We start from the raw sequence: 27,072 nt of genomic DNA on the forward strand, positions 1-27,072 counted from the left end.
GTATACTCACATTTGAAGATTTGAAACTAGGAACCTCAGATGAGGGAGAACACATACTTGTCTTTATTTCACTCAATATGATCTTCTCTAGTTCCAGCCACTTACCCACAAATTTCAAGTATTCCATTGTGTACATCTATCACATTTTCATCATCCATTTATCTGCTGACATTTACGTAGTTTCCACTTCCTGGCTATTATGAATAGGGCAGCAAATGAACATGGCTGAGCATGTATCTACGGAGCACAATGTCAAGTCCTTGGAGCATATGCTTAGGAGGGATAGCCGGGTCATATGGTATATTTTTAGTTTTTTTTTTCTTTTGAGGCTTCTCCACACTGATTCCACAGTGGCTGCACAAATGTGCACTCCGACCAACAATGAACGAGGGTTATTTTCTTCACAATCTCACCAGTATTTGTTGACAGTTGTTTGGGTGATCTTAGCCATTCTGACTGGGGTGAGATGAACTCTCAAAAGTTGTTTTAACTTGCATTTCCCTAGTTGCTAAGGATGATGAGCACTGTGTGAAGTATTTCTAGGCCATTTTTATCTCTTCTGTTGATAACTGTTTAGATTCCTAGCCCATTTTTTAACTGGGTCACTTGTTTTCTTGACTGCTTTTTGAGTTATTTGTATATTCTGGATATTAATCCTCTGTCAAACATGTAACTGGCAAAGATTCTCTCCCATGCCGTGGGCTGCTTTTCACTTGCTTGTTTTGTTAGCTGTACAGAAGCTTTCTTAGTTTTATGAGGTCCCAGTTGTAAACTGTTGGCCTCAATTCCTGAGCAAATAAACAGGGGCAATGAGAAGGCTAAGCAGGTAAAGGCACTTACTATATACCTGACAACCCGTCAGGGTTTGAACCCGAGACCCACACAGTGGAGAGAACAGACTCCAGCAAGGTGTTCTCTAATTTCCACACATGATGGTGGCATGTGTGTGTGTATGTGTAGGTGCAAAAACATTTTAAGTGTAAAAAAAGTTTTTAAAAAAGGGAAGGGTAAAAGAATGTTGGAAGTAACAGTCCATTTTTACAAAATATGGTTACAGTAACTTATTAAAACGTATCAAGTAAACTTCACTTTCAATGTAGAACAATTTAACATTTACTGGTGCACCCGAAGCAGACTACAGCTCTACTCACCAACTAATGTTCCCTAAACTAAGTCAGCTCTAACTAGACAAGTGAGAAAACTGGTTAATTACTACTTCCTCTAGAAAGTTAAATTCACTACCTAACACTGTGGTGGCCCACCAGTTTGTATACTAATATTAAAGACACGATCTGGAAATGACCAGAAGCTAGAAAAATGAGGAAAATCCAATGTCACACATGTGACAGACAATGTATGGACGCACAGGAGTTTTAACACCATGTCTGTCTCACACATGTACACTGCCCAATTCCAGATCTGAAACACATACTTTGAGTTCAATCCCACAACCAAGAAGCAAAGTACAACACACACCTGGAAGGGCACACACCTGGTGTTCTGAATGCACACGAGTAACAGAGGGTTTCCAATTTATCTCCTGCTTTTTATACTAATTCTCCTTTTAAATTTCAAGGGGTATTTCACAGCTTACAAAGTAATTAAAAAGGGATGTTACTAATATTTTCATCACGAATTTATTTAAATGTTTTTAGATTTTATGCCTGTTTGCCTGCATGTATTATTGTCTGTGTACCATGTGTATGCTATAACCATAGGGGACAGAAGAGGGTGTCTTATCTCCTGGAACTGTAGTGATGAATGGTGAGCCACCATGTGGGTGCTGGGAATCAAACCCAGGTCCTCTGGAAGAGCAGCCATGTTTCCAGTCACCTTCATCACCAGAAGTCATCATCAACTTCATCTCCCCAACATTATGACACTTGAGAAAACAGCCAACTGACCTGTGCTGTGTAAGAAATAAAACACAGGAAGCTGAAGGCTTAGATCATATAGATACAGGCTTGCTAAATCAAAATCAGTCCCTGGCAGAGTCAGGGTACCCTGCTGTGGACCTGGCTTTTTAGCATGCCCTTAAAATGACAGCAAATGCTCACCAGTAAAATAAAATACGGTGTGTGCCCATCCAGTAGCTACTCCCCAAACCCTAGCCTCCTACCCTAGCGACTTCGCCCAGAGTTCACGGTTGCTCTCAGTGGCCCTCTTCAAAGGGAAGCCATTCTTAAATCTAGGGGCAAGCCTTCATCGTTTGAGCCAACCAGGTGAGTTTCATTCCCTTTGCCAAGTGTTTTAGATAAACTGCCCTAACAAGGGGACCAAGGAAAATCTCCCTCTAATTGTCATCTGCCACTTGGACCATCTGCTGTGGCACTGGAGTCCTGAGGTAAGACTAGCCATGGAGACAAGGTGCTGAGCAATGGATGTCTTGCCTTTGCTGAATTAGCCAATCACGAACTGACCCTTCAGAGATTACTTCATCAAGCAGCCCAACCTAAAGATTCTGTTGTTCTCTGTAGTGGGGAGCCATTCCAGCTTTGACCTGCAAGTTCCAACCCCCATTGAGGCTTCGGTAACTGTCACGCCTACAAGGCGGGGCCAAGAGAGGACCCTGAAGACCCAAGACCTGGATGTGCCACCTCTCTTGGTTCCTGGACTCTGGACACTGGAGGTAGACAGAGCAGTTCTCCAGGGAACACCGCCGGACTGCACTAGGACTGCACTATGTCTTTCCCAGACCCTGCAACCTACCTATCCCTTCATTTGTAAGTTACGCCACTAAATAAACCGCCCTTTTAACTACATGGAGTGGCCTCAATAACTTCACCAATAGTTCTCATTTATTTTTCCTTTCGGTGCAGGAGGCTGCACATGGAATTTTCTTAATGCTGTGTGTATCTGTGGTATACACGTTCATGCACATTTGCAGACAAAAGGTTCATGTTGGGTGCCCTCCCCTGTTATGCTACACTGTTTTGAGACCAAGTCTCAATGTATAGCCCTAGTGGCCTAGAATTAGAGACCAGGTTGGCATCAAACTCACACAGACCCACCTGCATCTGTTTCCCAAGTCCTGGAATTAAAGCTGTGTGCCACCATAGCCAGGCTTTTAAGACAAGGTCTCCCTGAACCTAGAGTTCACTGGCTTGACCAGCTGGCCAGCAAGCTCCAGGGTCTACCTGTAACGCTCACCGGCACTAGGGTTATAGGTTTGCATCAGCATGCCTGGCTCTTAGGTGAGGGGAATCTTAATTTAGGAATGGAACGCAGGTCCTCTGCAAGAATACCAAGTGCTCAACTGCTGAGCCATCTATCTACTCAGCCTATAAAATGGTTTTGCCTGGTAAAATAATTAAAGACACATGAGAAAATCCAATATTTATTGAGTACATATTTAGTAACAGCAATACAGTTTCTCAAGAAAAACCTGAGCTGAATCCCTCCAAAACAGAATAAGGCATCTTCCAATACTGGTAAACTAGACCCCAAATCTATAATTTTATACTCCCCTTTAAGAATTTCAAGATACAAAAGTAACTGAAAGATATTCACATTATTATAAAACCAAAATAGTTTAAGGTAAAAAGCAGTTTCAAGGCAGTAATGTCTACACAGCACGGTTCATCACAATGCTGTCTATGCAGCACAGTTCATCACGATGCTGTCTACACAGCACAGTTCATCACGATGTCTTCCTGCAGCTACAGACAACTCTACTCAGCACAGCAATAGACTCATGCAAAATGCCTGGCCGAAGTAAACACCTGCACCCGTTCCCAGGTTGTGATTTCCAGCTCACAGACCTCATACAGTGCTCACAACACTGCTGATCCAGCTCTCAAATGTCAATGGTGACATACTATGAAGGCATGTTCTGCTCAATTCTGAATGGACAACACAGTCTACAGCAATGCCACAAGCTATGGATTATTTTATATCATTTCGGTATTCCCTGAAAAGATTTTATACGAAAGTTGAAAACAGCTATTATAGTGAAAAAAAAATCCACTGTAACAGTTCAAATGGAAGTATCCCTACTGAGCTATCACAGTGAAACAATTGAGTTTTTAAATGGCATATAGGTCATCACATTCTCTTAATGAACTTTTAGGAGCTGTCATGGTGAATATGCTCTCATAGCTCAACTGCAAACATGACCTACACAGGTCAAAGGCTCCAAACCGTTCTCAAGTTTGGTAGTAAAATGGTTGTTCACAGTATTACTAAGAGAAATTCTCTACAAAGCTCCTGGTTGTTTGAAACATCAATTTATAAAAAAACCTAAGGAAATCCCAGCAGATACTTGCAATTATTAGCTGGGGTGAGGTGACAAGTTTTTAAAAGTAAACTGTCACTGATATGTAATCAACTGTAGATTGCCCAGGCCAATATGCTATTATACATTTCTCATAATTCTCTAATTATATATTTGAGTAGCATATGCTTCTAGCTTTTTTTTTTTTTTTTTGAGACAAGATTTCAAGAAAGGCCATACTGGCCTTGAATGTACCTCAGTTTCCCAAGTGTTGTGTAACAGGTCATGTGCTACCATGCCCAGTTTTAATCCTTATAACAGCTTTTAGACAACTGTCTTAAATCTCTATCACTTAGTTTTTTTTAATCTATTTTCATCTTCAATGAATTAAAAAACAACAAACATCAGAACAAGTTAGCCAGGATTTCAAAGACAAGAAGGGCTGCTTTGGCAATGGAGAAAAGGATGACTACCCCGACAGTAGTCACCTTAGTCACCTCCATTAAACATTAAAATGTAGTAAGGCAGCTACTACTTAAGACACTTGAAATTACACCTAACAAATGGGTAACTGGCCCCACACCTGACATATTGCACACTCTATTTTTCTTCTTGAAAAGACAGCTCAAAGCGCTTTCTAAAACATCTCAGAGGCTCTGACTGTACCTGTATTACTTGTGACAATGTAAGCAACTGAAAAGGAGAATGAGTACTTTGAATGTTTTTAGATTATTTTATGTGTGTTCTTTGCCTGTGTGTATGTACATGCACCACATGTGTGTCTGGTGTCCACAGAGGTCAGAAGAGAGTGTTGGATGCCCTGGAATTAGAGTTACAGATATTAGTGGACTACCATGTGGGTGCTGGGAATATGTGCTCATCACCACTGAGCCAACTCTCTGTCTTGACAATGAATATTCTTTAAGGTTTTGCTCTTACTGTTTCCGCCATCTCCCGTCCTCCTGAATCCACTCACAATAGTTCAACTGAGAGTATCCCCACTGAGGATTAACTAGATTGCCCATTCTGCCAGCCAACACCCAAGGCAGGGTGGTGAGTCCTCTACTGGCCTCCCACTAACAGTGCCAGGGAAAACTGCTACACCAGATGTTGACACAACGAAGCAGTTCCCTTCACACAGCCTTCCCTTGGAGATGATGAAGGACACTGAACAGAAAGTCTGTGTGTTTCCACAGCTCACAAAATGGGACCCAGGGAGACAATAAAGGATGCTGGACACCTACTCCTAAAAGACCATTGAACAAAGTGACCAAGAAACATGTCTGGTATCAACAAACCACAAACAAGGTTGGCTCTGCTGTCCCCACCGGAAGAATCCAGGCACCAGTCCCGGCTCTGTCGATAAAAGGCAAGCACTGGCCTCGGTAGGGGGACCCCATGTGTGCACACCGTTTCCTCCATTTCTCCTTCTCCACTTCCCCACTGTCACTCCATCTTTCTTCTTACTCAGCCTTTCGTCATTCTTTTACCCTCTTTCTTTCTTTCCTTTCTTCTTATATTCATTTGCATCACCCTTCTCTTCTCCACTTTCTCTTCCGTAAAATACGGTTCTTCCACATACCATCAGCAAGTCTACACTGGAGGAGAAGTCAAAAGGCATTCAGCCTCAGGAGCTGGCCCTCAGTAAACCAGCCTCCATCAACACACTGGTGTAGCTGCAGAGCTATGCCAGTCCCTCCAGTCGCCCTCCCAAGCCTCCCTTCTCAGGCACTACACGCCCCTGAGCCCAAGAAGGGAATCCAGGCCCAGTTGCCAATCTTCTTGTCACTGCACTGGAGACAAGGAAGTAAGGAGTGTCCAAGACAAGCAACGACACAGCTCTGAGCTCTTCTGCACATGGGAAAACTGCATCTTCTAAAATATACTTTCTAGAGGTTTTCCAAAATCTTTTTTATACAAATGAAGTTTCCATGCATTTTAGCATCCTTCCTCTATACCACCTCAACCAATCACACTGAAGCCCATGGGATTGAGTGTCTCCAGGTACTGAAAAAATAAAATCTTAAAAAACTTACTCATATCAATTCCTATCTTGTCAATAATCCCAAGTGCTTCCTCTATCCAAAACTGGCACTTTTAATTTAGCAACTGTACCAATAACTGTGACCTCAGCTTCAACCTTAAAGATGGCAAATAATTTCCAGTAGTTCCCAAACTATCTGATATCAAACCTTCTGAGGAACTCATTAAAAACAGAACCACCATGTCACATGCACATCTAAGACAAGCTAGGAAATTTGTTTAAGGATTGGCTATGGATGAGACCAAAGGCCAGCTGCCACTTTTGCTGGGTATGATGTAGTTACTGTAATTACTGAAACATTCACTGCAGGGACCTAAAATGATGCCTGAGACTTTAATGTAAGAAAAGGAAATGAATGAAGTAAACGTGGCAAGACGCTGATAGGTAACAGACTGGAACCGTGAGTACCACTGTGTGAGACTCTCAATTTCTTGTCATTTTTTATGACTTTGGTAGTGCTGGGCCTTACGCTCACTAGGGAAGCACTCTTACTATGGAGCTATAGCCCTAGTCCACTTTCACATAATACTTAATATCTTCATTTAAAAAATTTCTCTTTATCTTCATTTAAAAATTAGTCTCTTTGAATTAAAAAATTCTTGAAGACTCCTAGTTACAGTATACATAGGCTATTTGTTTTTAGCAAGCTCCCTCAGATTATCAGCCAAACTTCAGAGGAGAGGTTCTCATTTTTCTACCTAACATGTTAAATGTTAACGCAATTCACAGGTTCTTACATCACCATGACATTCTGCCAAGTAATCACGGCTGCTGCTCTCTCAGTCGATCTGTTCTAGAGTACTGAGCTGGCTAACAATCCCTCTTCTGGGCACAAAAAGGGACAAATACTTTTGTTGTTTTTTAACCCTTCTCTCAGTCTGTCCCTGGCTGAACTGCAGAAGTTGGGACAAAAGTAATGACCACTTCTTTTGAATAGTCCACTGCAGAGGATGCAGGATCTTCACAAATGATACAGTTCCTTCATAATTTCCCTTTCTCCATGTAAGTATTAAAAACCCAAGAGAAAAAGACAATAACCTAGGAGCAATGGCTAGAACGAGGCATGTGCCCCAGCACAGTACAGCTACCCACTCTGAACCCACAGCTACATTAGATGTCAAGACAAGAAGGACAAGGAGTAATGTTTCTCATCTTCCAGATTTTCAAAAGGCAACTGTCTTCAATGATGTTCAAAACAGGAAATATGCACATTACCCAAACTGAAACCCCTTTTTCTACAGCTAGATATAAAAATCCACAGCCATCTAATCTGAAGTAAGGCTCTGCATTTGTCTCTTCAAAAGGATCCTGGAATGCACTCTGAGGTAGAAGGGACGTCTAAATGGACCACTCTTTAATCCCACAGGCTTATACATTTGGTCCGTTGCATTTTCCACCATCCTGTCAGTGCTGCAGTTACGGTCCTCACTTCATTATCAACATAATATAGTTTGCTTCCAGAATGCCCAGTAAAGCTGAAATTTTTCACTTAAAGTGATTTTTAAAATGTCCCCGAATATCTTAGAGCTTAGGTTTGGCAAGACAGTTTAAAAAATACAAAATGAAAACACATTTTTTTCTCAACACATACACACACACACACACACACACACACACACACACACACACACACACCACATACAAACACCTCCCCAAGTTTTCACTATTTCTCCCCCCTTCTCATACAGCTAATTTTTAAATGTGCAGCTTACTTAAAAATCTACAAATAATTTTAAACATGATTGTCACAAAATATTGTAGCAGAGAGATGAAATGTATGCGGGTACATAGATTGTCAATGGTTACATTGGTTATATCACATTTCTTAAGAAACAGAACTTCTCTGCTCCTGTAAACTTTTTTCTCACACTTTAAAGTGAGGTTAGTGCTGACATAAAATTATTGCTATACTCACAGCTTGAGTGTCTCCACTGTGTTCGAGGTACATTTTCTCCATCCATCCCCCCACTGTTCTTACTTACTTGATTCAAGAGCCAACACAGCTCCACTGGCCACACTGTTCAATGTTTTCATTAACACTGGAATGACACCAAGTAATGTTACAAAATATCAGACCAAACTTGTCTTCTTACTGGAGACAAGAGTTTAACTTATTCTTCATGGCGTGAATATAACACTCTTTTAACTTCTTCAGAAGACGACTGATTATTCTGGAGACAGAAACGCCTTCCGAACTCCTTCTCCAGTCCGATTCCTTCACGTCTCCTCTGCTGCTCTCCTGCAGATCACCTTTCCTTTGGCGGTGTGTCGTAACGGTTTCTTATGCTTTTCGTCAACTGCTTGATAAATACTTTGTACGTTTTTCCACAGTACGTGTGAACTGTCTTCTGTAATTCCAGTTCTAAAGGTTTTAATAAGGAACGGACGGCATCATCTTCAAATGAACACTAGAAAAACAATACATACAAAAGTTTAACTATTTTCCAAGGAAATGCTTCAATCAGTTAAATATTAACCACTTCCATCTACTTTTTCACATGGAGTACACACTCAACAGATATTTTCAGTGAATATTAGAGAACGGAGGAGTCAGTGACGGCAAATCTGTGAAGACAAGGAAAACTTTAAAAGGGGCGATGGGAAGAACCATTCAAGAGCAGAAGAGAGGCAGAGAAACTGGTGTAAAACGGCTAACCCTTGTTCAAGGCATCTGGGAGGAACTAATAAAAGCTACACTCATTTAAAGAAAAGGGGGCAGGCTTTCCATGCGCTCCACCCCCATTCCTGAAAAGCCAGCGCTCAGTAACAGTGCCGAAGCTGGCCTAGACATGAACAGGACAGCCACAGAGCAGGAAGAGCGCAATGTTTCACTTTCCAAAGAAACTCAGCACTTATAGTTTGGCTGTGTGTCTTCAGAAGATCCACATGTTGGACTAGTCCCTAGACTGTGGTGATATTGGGAAGTGGTGGTATCTTTAGGAGGTGGGGTCTCATGGAAGGAAGTGAAATCACTGGGGACATTCCTTAGAAGGGGACACAGGACTGCAACCACCCCAGTTCCATTTCTTGCTTCCTCAGCTCTGCTCCCATCATGATGGAATGTTTTACCACAGGTAATGGGACCAGATGACTAGGAACTGAAATTTCTGAAACTGTGATCAAAAATCCAATCTCCCTATACATAAACTGACAAATCTCAGGCATTTCTTACTATAATGCAAAGTTTGTTAACAAACTGCACAAGGGGATCCAAGGATAAACACACATGAGAACTGCTAAATACCACATACTTTTCACAGGGGCTCTAATTGCACATGAATGTCTCTCAAGTAAATAAACCAGGAAACACATCAGTTAAATACTGATAGTCGTATAATTTCAAAGTGTATTTTTGACCGGCTCCCATCTATAATGCACAACATAGAAATCTCCAAGTGATACACTTTAACACACTGTAGAAATAAGTAGAAATAACTTACTATGTATATCTTTATTTAGTGTTTTCAATTTAAAAGATGGATGGGTCTTGAAAATAGAACATTTTACATTGAAGTCTAAAGTTAATGAAAACCAAAATCATAAAGAAAGTTAACTTAAAATTTGAGGAAAAAAATGAACCAAGATTATCCCTGAGGGGTGATTTCACCAAGGGAAGAACAAAGCCCCAAATCAAGCTGGGACTGAACTGGAAGCTACCTACGTCCCTGCTGGCTGAGCTTCAGCGGGGCTAGAAGGTGCTGTGCAGACTGACGGGGAGAAATGCTACCGATTACGACCTGCTAGGCAAGGTGTGCCCACCAGGGCAATAGTGGCATGACTATTATGGGGTAACCAACTGCTCTCTAAGAGGATCTAAGGTTCCACCACAGGGAAGGAGTAACATCTAGTACTGGAAAATAAAACCTCTCAGAAGCCTACCGCAGGAGAGGTCACAGGTGTAGAAGGAAAGCTACTATTGCTATGTTACTAGATTGAGATAATGTGCTGCCGCTCAAATTGCCTCCCAGGTGTGGTGGTGCACACCTGTAATCCCAGCACTCAGGAGACAGGCAGGCAGATCTCTGTGAGTTTAAGGCCAACCTGATCTACAGAGTTCCAGGACAGCCAAAGCTACACAGAGAAACACTGTCTCAAAAAAAACCAAAAAACAAAAAAGCCAAAGTCACCACACTGCATGCCAGTCTGCAGGGTGCGTAGCTGTGTCCCACAGCCTGCATGCGGGCATCTCTTTCTTGGAGGCCTCTCATGTCCTTATCTGACTGCAGGCCTTGCTCTACACTGCTGTGCCTGACTGGTCCTTACCTTTCCTAGGCCTCAGGTCAAGTGTCATCTCTGAGAGGCCCTTTCCAGACAGTACCCACACACCAATGTTTAGAAAGGTCTTGCTGTATGTAAGACTGTCTGCTACTAAGAGGTAAATAAATTGTGACCCTATGACAATCACAACTGGGCATTTGAGGCATTTTCAAAGAATACAGTATACCCTAAAAGTACAGAAAAGTACTGTTCAAAATACAACAGATCCTGAGTACAAGGTACTGTGGAAGGTTCGAGGTGTCTCTATAAACAGCTGTGCTAGCGTGAGGTAAGTGAGCAGAGGTGGAGCACAGGCAGCATGGAAGCCAAGCAAAGGACGAGTCAGAGAACGCCTTACAGAGCGTCAGGACACTCTATTCCCGTTCCCATCCAGCTTTTAACCGTACACACTAGTTCTCTTGTTGGGCAGCACTACTTCACAGATGAGCACAAGTGTCAGGGCTGACTGCGGCAGGCACAGCAGTGCCCACGGCTCAGAGGGCTCATAGCCTTAGTCTGCTGTTCGAGGCAGTCCCTGGTTAGGCTTCTCTCTGAAACTGATGTAAACACCCTCATGATTTTATAAAGCTGCACCCTTGCTGAACGATAAATAAGAAAGATAGAACACAATGCAAGAACACTACAAAAGACTGATTAACTTCATTAAGCCAAAAAATGGACAAATATAAGCTATAGTTAGTAAAGACCTGACACAAACATAATACTCATTAATTCAGTATTTGAAATCATTTGAAATAAAAAACCTATTTCTAAAATTACATGTAATTAATCAATTTTAAGCTATTATTGAAATTTTAAATGGTATATAAGGCAAAAGAAAAAATATCAAATAAAACTAGGGAGATTTAATTCTCTAATAACAGGGTTTTTTTTAAAATGCTAAAGGAAACAAAACTGCATTTTTATAAGTACTCAAAGTTCTAGAACCGCAAAAGTATCTTTCTTCATTTTTATCTGTTTCTGATAATCTATGGTAAGGCATTATTAAAATGATACTGATTTCTGAAAGCACAGAAGATCTGCTACATTAACGTGAAAGTTAACACTAAAATGTACAGTTCTTCCATGCATATAATCATATTTTCATAAACCAGATTACTTACTAACTACATAAGTTTATTGAACAAACCTGAGAAAATTCAAAAAGAACACATGGAAAGTACAGCCTATGGTGCCAGGAGCACGTGTCTACAACTGCATTTGAGGAACACTGGTGTGCTGAACATGTTTCAACTCACATCAACTCGGCACACATCCACCTTTCACCCCACCTCTGCCTCCTATCACCCATCAGTCAATGCCCAGCCTCTCCAGACATAAAGGCACAGCCCAGGCTTGCCCACTCGTCTGGCAAACTGCCCCTCATTTTTCAGGACCCACTTCAAATAACCTTACAAGACAAGAGTGCTAGCCCTTTTCAGTCCAAGCGCACTTTGTCACAGTGATTATAGTTCAGTGTTAATATTTCTCCAGCTATCAATGAAGTTATACAAACCCAAAACTCAAAGTCACTAGTATATAATGAGAACCCAGCAAACAGGCCACAAGTGGTGGCACCTTCCAAGGATAGCCAAGATAGAAATTCATTTGTGTCCTATATACCTCCTTCTCCACCTCTTTCCCTCCCCCACCCTCCTCTGTTCTCTTCTTCTGGAGAACCCTGACTAATACAGAAGCAAAGCAATAAATGTACCTAACATCCAGAGAACATCCATTAAAGAGAACAAAGCACCTCTGACAGACGGCTACCTGCAGAGCTACCTAAGCAAAGGATTAAATAAACCTCGACTATTCTGTTAAAGCAGGAAACAAAAAGGTAGTCTAAAAAACTGAGAACATGTCAAAAGTGTACAAGAAGTAGCCAAAGAGGCTCCCAATGGCCAAATCAGAAACACCTGCAGCATCAACACAACTTGGAGGAAATAGAAACAAGAGGAGGGGTAAGAACCCTCCAATGTCCATAGTGATTACACTTAAACCAGGAAGTGGTACAATGCTGGATCCCAGATGTGAACTGTGGACACAGCATCACAGCTGTGGTCAGATAATGTGAACTGGGGACACAGCATCACAGCTGTGGTCGGATAATGTGAACTGTGGACACAGCATCACAGCTGTGGTCAGATAATGTGAACTGTGGACACAGCATCACAGCTGTGGGAAGATAATGTGAACTGTGGACACAGCATCACAGCTGTGGGAAGATAATGTGAACTGTGGACACAGCATCACAGCTGTGGGAGGAGGCGAAGCTACTGAGGAGCTCTGATAAGATTAGAACATATGGTGGATAGACCTGAGTTAATATCTGTATAATGGTTAATAAAGAAACATCCTTACTAAATAGCACTGCAGTTTTTAGGGGTCAAGAGGATATTATATACAATTCACATTCATAAATGTACAGAGAGAGAACCATGACAAACCACAAAGCCAACTTTTGGGAGCTCATGACTTCACAACGAAGGAGAGGGAAATCCTTTACACAACACTTGCAATCTTCACAATGCTGTAAATCTCAGTGACAACTTCGGGGAAGCCCAGCTTACATTTCTCAGTGCTTCATAAACAGCTCTGAACGCTGGCTGCTTGTCGTCATGGTAAACACCTCTGTTTCCATGAAGAATGAAGACCCCTTCCTCCTCTGCTTCTCGGCAGTTGCTCCCATATATGCAGTGATCTGGTCGGTAGTTCCACTGACACGGGAAGACAAAAAGGCTTTCTACAACGAAGGGGGCCAACAACAGGAAAGTGATAAAGCACAACGGAACTTACAGAATTAATACTTGCAAACATTTCGGCTAAAAATTATACTTGGTACTTAGATTTCTCCCAGCCAAATCACTATTCAAGTCTTATTCTGCCTCAAATGAAAATACCAACAACCATTAATATAAGCAAAAATCAAAGAATGTGTTTCCCATGGTACCAAGAACTGAACTGAGGGCACTGTATACGCTAAGCAAGCACTCCCCCAGTGAGCTAGGCCCAGCCCCATGGTTCTTGGTTTCTGATTTTTAATGTGATTGTTTTTACAAATGCAAATAATAAAAGGAATTTAGATGGTTACCTGGATTATGGAAGAACATGATATTTAACAGGTCCTGGTCACCCCATGTGATGTTCAGTTTGTATTTTTTAAGCAATGGCATGAGTATGTCACCCCACTGCAGCCGGGCGGTTGTCATGTCATTCTGTCGATAAAGCATTGAAGAATCTTAGCACTCAGGGTTAAGCAGCAGCATGACAGTCCCCATTCTTCCCTTAGCAACATCACAAAGCCACAAAGAGGAAGGAGAACCCCTCTGCTGCAGAACCGTGGGTCATGTATACCCTACATGTGAGGAGGGCTGCCAGCATGAGAAGGGCAGGCAGCCCAGGAGGAAACAGCAGTGATCAAACTGAGACAGACAAAGAAAGGCACGGAGGAGGACAGCTCACCCACGGCTTCACTCAAGGTAAGGACGAGGAGAAGTGCTTTTTGTTTTGTTTGGGGGGGAGCGGGAGACAAGGTTTTGCTATGTAGTCCAGAGCTCATGATCTTCCTGCCTCTGCCTCTGGAATGCGAAGATTACAGACTGCACCATCACACCCATCTTTGAAAGTTCAGTTTGGCAAGGCAAGGTTGCTGAAGACATCGCTGGGGCCCTATCTGGGGTAAGGGGACATCTGTTCACACCTCCCCAGGAGAAAATGACACAGCAGCCCAGTCTTTCATTGAGGCAGTCACCGAGGATCTTGTAACACATTCCCCTCAGATGGTGGGGGAACTACTGGACCATAAGGACACAAAATTCATTAAGTTTTCATTCTTTGCTCTTTCATTCCCACCCACTCCAATCTATTTTTGACAAGCTTATTGCTCTTTTTTCTTTTTTCAATACACAATCTTATGTAATCCAGGCTGGCCTAAAACCTCTTGCTTTTCTGTGCCTCCTAAATGCTGGGGAAGAACAGTTTTCTAGTGTTAAAATTTTACTTGTGTTTTATTTATTAATTTCCAATAATTTCTTTAAACATCTAATTGTAAAAGAAACAGTGGTCCTGGTTTAAAAAAAAAAAAGGTGCCAGACACTCTACTGAGCACTTCTTACCACTCTAGCACAAAGACACAGATACTAAATCTGAGTCCATTTTAAGGACACAGTCTTCATCATAAAACGTACATGTGTATGTGTGTACATGTGCATGAATACACATATATGTGTGCACATATATAATTAATATGTAAATGTGTGTACATATAACTAATATATAAATATATATATATGTAAAGCAGATATTCACAACAGGAAACAGAAATGACTACAAATTATATTAAAAGATTTTCAAGGAGCTGGGGAGATGCCTCAGCATGTAAGAGCACTTGCAGCTCAAGAATGAGAGCCTTAGTTCAGATCCTCAGTATCAATGTAAAACAGCCATGCCCACAGCGCTGCACAGGAGGATCACCCGAGCCAATGATCAGTGAGATCCTGACTGAGGGAAGAAGGTGGAGAGTGAGGGGACAGGACACCTGCTGTTGTAAGCCCTTCATCTTTAGAGCAGCTGTGATCACTTGCCATAGACTGTCACAATCAGCCTTGTCAATGTCCATCACAGACCAGAAGACAGGGCAGTCATCAGCCCTTAGCTGAGATTTCCTCTGCTCACTCCCTCAGCTCTGAGCCATCTACATGCAATTCTGCACCCAACCTTGTGGTCTTGGGAGGTCTTAGCGCATACAGGAGGGGGAAGGTTCCCTGAAGGGGGACCCCACGTGTGTAGCTATGAGGAAACTGTCATCTGTGCTGGGTGAGACTTTCTGGTGGTACAACTGTTAGGAGTCACTCACTCTGGGAAAAACAAACAAGCTCTACAACTATGCTCTGTAAGAAAGCCAAACGAGTTCTGGTTCACCGAGTTCGATTTTGGTGACGTCACTGTGCAGTGGTTTGTCATCAGGGTCACTTTAAGACAGAGGCGGACATTTATCTCCCCAAGGAAGAGTTCCCAGAACAACAAAAGATAAACCCCGCACTCATCAGGTAGAAAAAAACAGATCAAAACACCCTCCACAATGTAACACATGGCATGGTATAGAATACATACAAGAAAAGAACTCAGATCTGAATTTATAGTATTTTTTGTTTTTCTAATAAATAAGAGATGTTAAGTAACACGCTCAACATTTTCTAAAAAAGAAAAGACCTGAGTGTGATAGCACATACTAGTAATCCTAGTATTTGGGAAGCTGAGACAGGAGGATTAATGGAAATCTGAGGCTACCCCTAAGCCACATAAGGCCATACAGAGACCCTGTCTCAAAAAAGAAAAAGGCTGGAAAGATGGCTCAGCCATTAAAGACCAGGCTCACAACCAAAAACATGTATATATACCACATATGCATACACATGCAAAAAAAAAAAACAACAAAAGATTCAACATTGCAAATATGATCAGGACACAAAAATCTAAGTATATCAACAGCTTAACCAACACAATATCACTGCTTACCAAGCAGTGAGAGGCACATAGAACAAAGTATTTTTATTGTTTTAATTTTTCAAATGCTACTATAATGTTGCAGATTGGAACTGCACAATCATAATGGCATGAACAGGGTGTCAGCCACACAAATAAACAATTTAAATATGGCCTTTATTATAAACAGGTACTCTTCTGGTTTTAATGTAATAATAACCATGATGCAACATTCATGGATCTGTATGGAACAAACCGGAAAGTGACTGCAAGTCAAATGATAAAGATCTGAAATTTATGATCTGTGCCAAAGTTATGGAACAGGGGGAACCAAGGCAACATCTGCTACAGATAGATGGAAAAACTCTGTAGAAAAATATACATGAGGAAATATATTTTAAAAATAGGACCATCTGTTGTAGAATATTATTTTAAAGTGTGTTACTTTTGTTTATGTTGCATTTGTTTAACTCTGAAGCTGTGTTACTGTGCCTGTCTAAAACACCTGATGGTCTAATAAAGAAATGAATGGCCAATAGCAAAGCAGGAGAAAGGATAGGCAGGGCTGGCAGGCAGAGAGAATATACAGAGGGAGAAATCAGAGAGAGAAAAAAAGAAGTAGCCAGAGAAGGAGGAGGACTCCAGGGGCCAGCCACCCAGCTACACAGCAAGCCATGGAGTAAGAGTAAGATTTACAGAATAAGAGAATGGGAAAAGTCCAGAGGCAAAAGGTAGATGGGATAATTTAAGTTAAGGAAAGCTAGCAAGAAACAAGCGAAGCTAAGGCCGGGCATTCGTAAGTAAGAATGAGCCTCCGTGAGTGATGGATTTATCAGGAGCTAAGCAAGCTCCTGTACAACAATACTGAAGAACAATGGGATTGTGCCCATCAGCTAACTGTGAACACTCGGACAGTGAATGCAGTCAGTTCCACCCACTCAGTTATATATGCTCAATCCACTCATCCCCTACTTTGTAAAGCCATTAATGCACACAACAAAAACACTCCATCAGGCTGGAGGGATGGCTCTGTAGACAAGAGCACATGCTGCTCCTGCAGAGGGTTGGAGTTCAATTCCCAGTAGCTAACAACTACCTATAACTCTAGCTCAAGGGGATCTGAGAGCCTTCTGGGCTACACAAACATGGTGTACATACAGTCAGGAACAAACATAAACAAAAATATAAATAAATCTTTGTAAAAAGAAAAAAAATTCCAAGTTTAGATATTATTTAAACCCTCATATCCACATCTCTATCTGGCTTCAGACATACCAGTAAGAAGAAGGGCAAGGATGAGACAGGATCTACTTGAGTGGTTGAGAGTGAACGTTAAGTAAAAAAAAGATAAACTAAGAGCAGTAATGAACCTGAGCTATATAGCCCAATTTTAAAAATCAAAATTATTTCCACAGTGTTTTTGCAATACTAAACTCATAATTCTACAAGGCTCAAAGGCAGCCGGTGAGAAGTCCCATAACTCTTAGCAGATAATCTTACAGCACCATCTTCTGGCATGACATCACCAAGCACAGTCTAAAAGGAGGAAGAGTAATCGTGTTGTTACGCTGGTTCCACATAAGAAAGCTTATGGTCCATGAAAGTAAATATTCAATATGCAAACTAAACAAAACGGTCATTGTTCAACATGAGCAGATGCCAACTGTGATGGCTACACTTAACTACACCTGGAATTAACTGGGCACACCTGTGAGGGACTTTTCTTAATTAAATCATTTGAAGTGGGAAGACCCACCTTTTAACTGGATCTACTGAGATGGGAAGATCCCCCTTTTATGTGGTTCACACTTTCTGCAGGCAGCCTATACAAAGGACACGGAAGAAGGAAGCTCTTTGTCCTTTGCCTGCTTGCCTTCACTCTTCCCTGGCATTAGAGCCTACTTCTTCAGGATCTCAAGGCACAATGAAGACCAGCTGACACATGTAGCCTTCTGTGGTAGACAGCCACTGTGACTAGCAGGACCACATCCTGTAAGCCATTCCAATAAATCCCATACATATATGTATGTATGTATGTGTGTGTGTGTGTGTATAAATGAAAATAAATGAGGTTTTGTTTGTTTGTTTGTTTTTTGGTTTTTTGTTTGTTTTTTTTCTGTTCTATCAGTTCTGTTCCTCTAGAGAACCCTGACTAATACATCAACAGAGCACTAGTTGCACTCAGTTCTGGGAGACAAACTGAATTAAAAAATCAAGATTGGCCAGGTAGTGGTGTCACATGCCTTTAATCCCAGCACTTGGGAGGCAGAGGCAGATGGATCTCTGTGAGTTCAAGGCCAGCCTGGTCTGTAGAGCAAGTTCCAGGACAGCTAGGACTATTACACAGAGAAACTCTGTCTCGAAAAATTTGAAAAAATAAAAAATAAAAAATAAAAAATCAAGATCTTTGTAAAGACTCAGAAAATGGAAAGCTAAAAAGAAAAAGTTTACCTGATGGATATAATAGAATATAGTGTGATACGCACACACCCGCAAACACAGAAGAGGGCCTCAGATCCCCTGGAGCTGGAATTGCAGGCAGTAGTGAGCTGCCTGATATGGATGCTAAAAGCTCCTCACTGTCTAGTGTAAGAGTTCCTAATCACCGGGCCTCTCTCCAGCCCCGCAGTGTAGTTTAGGTCTTAAATGACTTCAGGAGAAAGGGGAACTGCAATCGACCGCCGTCATCATCTGTTACCTTAAAGTACTTCCTCCTCATCCGAGTCAAGTTCATCAGCATCACTCCAGAGTTCACCCCCGTCTTCCCATAGTATGGATGCCGAGCAAAGCGATTATACCATCCAATTCGAGGCTCCTCATGCTCTGGTGCCATCGCAGCAATTTGTGTGGAATTAAATTTCTTTAGTAATGACCAAATATCATCGACAGGTCGTAAAAAAAGGATATCAGTGTCAACATACAACAGTGAATCAACTTCTTTCAGGATTAACTATGAGGAGAGATATTTAAATAATTAGTTATAAATATATCTATTTAATAAAAGCATAGTAACAGAAATTACACCTAACAAGCCAATTTACAATGTTTTAAGGTAATTTTTCTGAAATTTGTCATTTTTGACAAATACATATACACTTTGCTAATTTTTTTCACCTTTTTAAAGAAAAGCTAGAAAAACAAACCCTAATTTAAAAAAAAGAACTTCAACACTTACAGTGAGAATAAAAAGAATATGAAAGGTCAGGAAAAAACCATTTTTCCAGATATGGAATACACTAAGTTAAGGTGGATTCATACCCTGAGTCTTAACAGCAGATAAATACAAACACAAATAAAGCAACGTAACTGAAGGTCTCCCAGACCCACCCCCTCCGCTGAACACTGGCACTGCGTCACTCCAGGACCACTACCAAGTGCAAAGACAAACTGGGCCCAAGACATCTCCCCCAGTCTATGCTCCTGTTTCTAGACACACCATCAACATATCAAAACCACACACTCAGGAAGAACGCGGTGAGAAGCAGACTTTTATTTCAAAACTGAGATTGATTCTGTTATACTTGTGAAATTGTAAATCTTGACTTCATAAAATTGCAAAGCTCTCCATGAAGATTTTTCAAAGGTAAGTTTTCGTTTTTCCTTACAAACTTTTAAAATAGGACTCTTGCAAATTTAAATTTGTTGCCTATCCTGGTATATCCATAAAACTCAATGGTTAGGTTAACCTAGCAGGAGTGTCCAACCTTTTGGCATGTGCAACATGACATCATCCACCAAGTTCACACACTGGAGGACCATATGATCAAGTTATCAAAAGTGAAAGAATTGGTCTCATAATGTTCTATGCAAGTTTACAACTCCATAATGGCTGTATTCACAGCTAGCCTCTGTGGGCAGCAGGCCCGGAATAAGTAAGTCTTCAACTCCGTAATGGCTGTATTCATGGCTAACCCCTATTCATATCTGGCTGATGTGCCTGAAACATTTTAGTTAAGACACAATGAGAACAAGATTTGATCCTCCTGCTACTCTGCAAATCTGTTTCCAGCAACAGAGTTGAGCCACTGCCTCACTGACCAGGCAAGCTGAAATCCCCACTCCTCTCTCAGGCTGCCACAGGCTAACTTAGTAGCGAATAGGGAGAATACCTGATAGTGATGGCTGAGTCTTACTGGGGAAGTCCCCTTCCTCAGAGACCACAGCTAAAGGAGATAAGCAAGGCTGTGTCTCCCCACTGTCGGAGAAGGGTGGAAATTGTTCTTAGGGGTGTTGATGGTTTTGGTGGGTTTTGTTTTGTTTTTGAATCTTGTTATAGAGTCCTAGTTGGCCCTGTGTGATGGTTCATCTCGGTTGTCAATCTGACTGCATCTGGAATCAACTAAAACCATAGCAGCTAGGCACACCCGAGAGGGATAGTTTTTGATTGGATCACTTGACGGTGGAAGACTAACCCTAAACCTGAGTCACACCTTCTGGTGGTAGCCTACATAAAAGGACACGGAAGGATGCTTTTGTGTTTTGTTAGCCTGCGATCACTCTTGTTGGCAATTTCATCTGTCCTGCTGCTGAGGCATTACTTTACAAGCATTAAAACCTACTTCTTTGGAATTCCAATGCAAACTGAAGACCAGCTGAGACATCCAGCCTTCTCTGCTGAACAACTACTGGATTCTTGGCATTTCTGTCAGGAGACGGCCATTGTTGGACTTGCCAGGTGACAGGCATAAGCCACTCTAATAAATTCCCTCTTAATATACACAGATTTATTCTATCAGTTCCATTCCTCTAGAGAACCCAGACTAACACCCTGGAATTCAATATGTAGCCCAGGCTAGACTGGAGATCCCTAGGCTCTTCCTGCCTCAGCCTCCCAAGGAATGCTGGAGCACAGAAGTGAGTGTGCCAGAATACACCATCTGTACAGATGAACATTCAAAGAACACTACAAAGACACTACTTAGAACTTCAAAACTGGGCCTAGTGCTATGGGTCCTATAACCCCAACTAGTCAAGAAGCTGATGTAAGAGGATACTGAATTCAAGGCCAGCTTAAGTAATCTGGGGGGACACTATTATAGTAAGTAAAAAGAAGGCTTCAAGTACAGGTCAGCGGTAGGTTACTTGCCTCACATGTGTAAGACCTGGGTTGTTCCCCAGCACCACAAAAAAAAAAAAAAAAAAGAAAATATATATGTGTGTGTGTGTGTGTGTGTGTGTGTGTGTAGAGAGAGAGAGAGAGAGAGAGATAAACATGAAGAAAATCAAACAGCTTCAAGCTCAACACCAACATACACAATCTCATAGTGACTGTGTCTAGGTTCTCCTGGGGTTCCTTGGGCATAGAAGGTATGGATACAGGACACATTAGTGACTGTGTCTATGTCTTCCTGGGGTTCCTTGAGAACAGAAGGTACAGGTACAGGGCACGTTAGTGACTGTGTCTATGTCTTCCTGGGGTTCCTTGGGCATAGAAGGTATGGGTACAGGGCACATTAGTGCTTTCTTCTACTTCAAAGGAAAGGAATCTCAGCAAAAGTTTGTCAGGGAATAAAAGCATCAATTTACTTAAATCTTGTTAAAAAGATCAAGTAACAGTAAGGTATAAGGACAAGTAAAGGTTTCAAATAATTTAGTGCTTAAATTTCATGCAGGACTTTAACCCAAGAGCATGAAAATGATCCAGTAAATTCAGTTAAAACATCAGCAATAAAACTTATTAAGTACAAGCAGCAGAGAAATCCCTAACCGTGCTTTTCTTTCATCAGGTATTATTTTCATTAACGTATCTGTGTAACCACCTGTCTAATGTCTACCTCTCCCATCAGAAAATAAGCTTCATGAAAACAGGAAGCCTGTATCTTTCCAATATATCCCTATGCACCTTGACACTTAAACTGACTGGGAGAAACTACCCAGACTCACATACGAAATAGCTGTGACACTGCAGTAACTCCATGTAAGATTCATATAAAGCCAGGCATCACATCAGAAGGCTGAGGCAGGAGGATCACCACCAATTTGAGACTAGTCTAAGTTGCAGGAGACCATCTCAAAACAAACAAACAAAAACTCAAACAACTGGGCTGGAGAGATGGCTCAATGGTTAAGACTGATTCCTGCTCTCCTAGAGGGCCTGAGTTCAGTTCCCAGCATCCACATCTGGCACCTCACAACCACCTTTAACTCCAGCTCCAGGGAATCCAATTTCTTCTTCTGGCCTCCAAAGGCATATACATGTATACACACACACATATACATGTACACACATAAATAAAAATCAATAAACATTAAAGAAATACTCAAAAATAATCACAACTTAAATGTATAATGGATATGTTTGGGGATGGTAAACTATATTCCTAATTTACTCAGCTGCTTTGACCACTTAACAAGTAGCCGGAACTGAAGATTCTTCCCTGTAAATTTTCCAGGAACTTATACCCTTTTTTTTGGGGGGGGAGGGGGGGGGGGGACGGACATAGTCTATTATGTAGCTCTGGCTATCCTGTATCTATGTAAACCAAGCTGGCCTTGAAACCCCAAAGATCCCTCCTGCCTCTGCCTCAAATGCTGGCACTAAAGGTGTGCACCACTCCTGGCAGAACTTACACTCTGAACTTCAACATTTGTACTACCATAAGCTTGCTTTATCTGTCTATCTGTCTGTCTGTCTGTCTGTCTGTCTATCCATCCATCCATCCATCCATCCATCCATCCATCTATCTAAGTGGAGCAGCTAAATGTTGTTTGTTGACTGCTTTTCGAAACAAGAGTTCTCTGTGTAGCCCTGGCTGTCCTGGAACTCATTCTGTAGATCAGGCTGGCCTCAAACTTGAAGATGCACTGCCTCGTCCTGAGTGCTAGGATTAAAGGCATGTGCCATCACTGTCCAGCTACTACCATAGGCATCTGATTTATTTTTAAACTGAATATCCCACAAGAATTTTAAGCATTAAGAGTTGGAAAAACTACTGTGGATTTTAAATTGTAAGTGAAATCAACTCAAACTTCAGGTATCTTTAGACTTTACCAAGACCCTGAAGAAGAGCTCTAGCAAGCAAACGGCCCCACTGTCTGAGCTCTCCCGCCTTACAACTGTGTGACTCAAGTATCACTCGGGAAAGGGACGCTAACTGGGCCTAAGACAGAGATGTCATCAGTGACTTCCCAAACTGCACATGTAGCCGGAGCCTGCAGGTCACACTCTCTACTGAGACCTGACCAGCATTCCTTCCCACGTTAAAACAGTTCACAGCAACTATGTGTAAGAAATGCTGTTTCAACAGAAATTACCAAGAAAACCTTCTCTGTTTCTCAGTGTTGAGGATCAACTCTACCACTGAGCTAAATCTGAAGCCTCAAACTTTTCACCTTTTAGGTCTTTATTATAGCCCTGACTTGTTCTATGGAAACTTTTTTCCCATATTTGACATGTGTCTTTGTTTACTTAATGAGGTTTATATGTGATTATTCAGAAACTCTTCTGTGGAGGTTTGAATAGGTATGCTTCCACAGGCTCATAGATTTGAATGCTTGGTCACCGGGGAGTGCACTATCAGGAGGTGTGGCTTTGTTGGAAGAAGTGTGTCACTGGAAGTAGGCTTTGAGTTTCAAATGCTCAAGTCAGGTCCAGTGTCTCTCTTCCTGCTGCCATCGATCCAGATGTAGAACTCTCAGCTTCCTCTCCAGCGCCACGTCTGCCTGTACTCCGCCGTGCTTCCCATCATAGTGATAATGGATTAAACCTCTGAACCTGTGAGCCAGTCCCTGTTAAATGTTTTCCTTTAAAAGAGTTGCCATGGTCACGGTGTCTCTAAGACATCGTCTGTATAAAATTAAGTTTCAAATTTAAAAGAGGAAAAGAAAACACTGGGAGGGACCGCTCACCGGCAAGAAGAGCCTCTGGGAAGCACACGGCTTAAAGAGCTTCTTCCACTCCGTGGCGCTGTCGCTCGGGAAGGTGATAGGGTACAGAGTATAGTTAAATCTTTGTAGAAATGACCAGCTGTCAAGCTAAAAATACAAAAAGGAAGTAAAGTTAAAAACACAAACCAATGGAGATTTGTTTCACTTTCAACTTCTCTGTAACATATAAAACAAAAGCTCCAAAACAAAAATGCTAAAACTTACACCACATTTTATGTCACACAGTTAAAAGGTTCTTTTCCATTACTTCCTCTGTTCCCATTCAAATCTAAAAGTCTTAAAGGTATGCTACACTTCACCGTAAGATCTAAGGCACAGTGGATATTTTAAGTCACTGTTCAGGGCCACTGAGATCGATCAGTCCATAGAGCACAGAGTGAGAATCTGAGCTCAGGTCCCCAGCACAGTGCTGGGAGGGGACAAGTGTGAGAATCTGGGCTCAGGTCCCCAGCACAGTGCTGGGGAGGGGACAAGTGTGAGAATCTGGGCTCAGGTCCCCAGCACAGTGCTGGGGAGGGGACAAATGTGAGAATCTGGGCTCAGGTCCCCAGCACAGTGCTGGGGAGGGGACAAGAGGGCAACCAGGGCTTGCTCGGTAGCCAGATTGCCTCTCTCCCCGCTAAAAAAACAGTGAATTCCAGGCAGAAAAGTGGCTGAATGCCCACACAGGTGCTTGCTGCTAAGCACAACAGTTCAAGTTTGATTGCCCTTCATTTCACTCATGTGAATTTTCTCAATCCTAAATAAATTAAAATCAGAAAAATTAAACACTCAATTACCATAGTATATATTATACAAAAAATGTTCATATTAAGGGTCAGACTAACATGACACTAATTTAGTCCACTTATGTAAAGTTTAGATGTGTCCTGGTAGTCCTAATAAACTATTCTCACACATACTTATCCAGTGCCAATTTTAAAAACCATTAGACACCCAAAATAACATTTTTAAAAAATCTACAGTGAGTATTCCTCTTTAATGTCCTGAACTCACTTGGAAACACTGCCTTGGTCCAGACTCAGTTAAATATAATCTACCACTGTTACTTCAACAGCACAGCCTCCCGACAGGCTCAGGCTACTGCAGCTAAAACAAGGAGCAGCCACTCTCCAGGGGCGGGTCTCAAATCCCGGGCTCCTGCCTCAGCCTCTTAATTAACTGGAATGATGAGCACAGGGCAACAAGCCCAGCTTTAGAATTTTTGGTTCAAATTACCCAAAGAGCACAGAGAAATGACCAGGGGGAGATGGGGTACAGTTTACACCAGACAGAAAATCTCCCTTTGAGTTACAACTGTGCTCAAGTACTTCTGAAAGCATAAGCAGCTTCCAACATAATTTGAGAATGCTTTGGTTGCAACACCCTGCTTTGGCGTCCCTGTTAATTATTTAAAAAACCAGCAATTTCATTTCTCTTTCAAATTACAGATCACTTCAAAGATCTTTTCAATACTAACTTCAAAATGAAATCTTTGACATTCCTGATTTAATATTGGAATATTTTGCAATTTGGTCCATCAAATATCTGATATTCTTTCATCAAAATCAGAGCCAAATGTTTAACTTGAAAAGATATTACAGCCCTATGTACTCCCTGCACTCAGGAAACTGGGGCAGGAGGATCAACAGGAGTTCAAGGCCAGCTTGGATTACACAGTTGAGACCCTGTCTCAAAAGAACAACAAAATACCAACAAAAGCAAATTATAGTTTAAGAAACAATCTGGATAACGAGAATAAGATGATACAGAATGAATAAAAAAAACCCCAAAGATGACTAGAAATATTTTAAAGTGTAGGTAAACCTTTTATATCTCTTAGAATTAAGGCTCTTGGCCAAAAACTAAAAAGGTACAAATGGTATTTTTCTTTCAACATGGAAATGAACTAATTTAACTCGGAAAACAAAGAATCTTCATGTATAGATATGTTGTAGAATATTATTTTAAGGTGTGTTACTTTTATGTTGCATTAGTTTAACTCTGTGAAGCTGTGTTACTGTGCCTATCCAAAACACCTAATGGTCTAATAAAGAACTGAATGGCCAATAGCAAGGTAGGAGAAAGGATAGGCGGGGCTGGCAGGCAGAAAGAATATATTGAAGGAGAAGTCTGGGAGGAGAAAAAAAAGGAAGCAGCAGCCATAGAAGGAGGAGGACATCAGGGGCCAGCCACCCAGTTACACAGCAAGCCAAGGAGTAAGAAATAATAAAAGGTATATAGAAATAGACAAAGGTAAAAGTCCAGAGGCAAAAGGTAGACCGGATAATTTACGTTAAGGAAAGCTCGCAAGAAACAAACCAAGCTAAAGCCAGACATTTATAAGTAAGAATAAGCCTCCATGTGTGATTTATTTGGGAGCTGGGTGGCAGGCCCCTAAAAGAGCAAACAAACAAACAACAACATAGATCAAACACAGAAATCCAAGGCAGCTTGAAAGCTAGACTTAGCAGAGACGTGAGTGGGGTGAGATGGGAAGGGGGACACATCACACTAGAATCATCTCCACTCCTCAGAACACACAGCTGGGAGGTGCAGGTCATCTTCGTTTGCATACAAGATCTGTCTCCTCTTTGAAGTGGACCCCTAATTCCTCACGGGCATTTGTTGTCAAGCAGGTTACAAGGCTGCCCTTAGCAGACAGTCTATTTTCAACTCTAACAGCTAGCTATGACCAAATGACTAAACTCACACCAAAAGCAGAAGATATGTCACAACTATTAATGCACAGTGCCCTTAAAGGAAAAAAAGCATTTTTCCTTCCTCACTCTTTCTTCTCCTCATATTGGGTACAATATGGTTGTGATGGCTGGAGTTTAAATGGCCATTTTAAACCATGAGGTAGTCTGTAGTGGGTAGCCATTCCAGCTTTGATCTGGAAGTTCCAAACCGCATTGAGGCTTCAGCAACTGTCACGCCTACAGGGCGGGGCTAAGGGAGGACCCTGAAGACCCGAGATCTGGATGGGCCAGCTCTCTCCGTTCCGGGACCCTGGACGGTGGAGGTTGACTGAGCAGAGTTCTCCAGGGAACACCGCTGGACTACGATACACCTTCCCCAGACCCCGCGACCTACCTATCTCTTCATTTGTAAGTTACCCACTAAATAAATCTTCCTTTTAACTACGTGGAGTGGCCTTAATAATCTCACCAATAGTAGTCTTTCTTATATTGAAAATGGCCTGACC

The 27,072-nt window shown here is 41.7% G+C and overlaps 1 protein-coding gene across 6 annotated transcripts in view; it reads right to left on the minus strand.

Moving 5' to 3' along the window:
• Positions 1-3,324: 3,324 nt before the first annotated feature.
• The window catches only part of Gxylt1 (glucoside xylosyltransferase 1), a 43,025-nt gene continuing 19,277 nt past the window's right edge, over positions 3,325-27,072 (minus strand). For 5 of the 6 annotated variants that reach the window (XM_052748705.1, XM_052748703.1, XM_052748707.1 and 2 more), the window contains 5 exons: positions 23,847-23,972; positions 18,697-18,948; positions 13,606-13,729; positions 13,085-13,257; positions 3,325-8,665 (listed from right to left, as the gene is read on the minus strand). In XM_052748705.1, coding sequence (XP_052604665.1) covers positions 8,504-8,665; positions 13,085-13,257; positions 13,606-13,729; positions 18,697-18,948; positions 23,847-23,972 — 837 coding nt within the window. In that variant the 3' untranslated portion in view covers positions 3,325-8,503. The remainder of the gene's footprint in view (positions 8,666-13,084; positions 13,258-13,605; positions 13,730-18,696; positions 18,949-23,846; positions 23,973-27,072) is intronic. The other variant, XM_052748704.1, reaches the window with a different exon arrangement.

The sequence above is a fragment of the Peromyscus californicus genome, unplaced genomic scaffold (assembly GCF_007827085.1).
Source record: "Peromyscus californicus insignis strain IS unplaced genomic scaffold, ASM782708v3 Scaffold_20__1_contigs__length_68692818, whole genome shotgun sequence".
NCBI classification, from domain to species: Eukaryota; Metazoa; Chordata; class Mammalia; order Rodentia; family Cricetidae; genus Peromyscus; species Peromyscus californicus.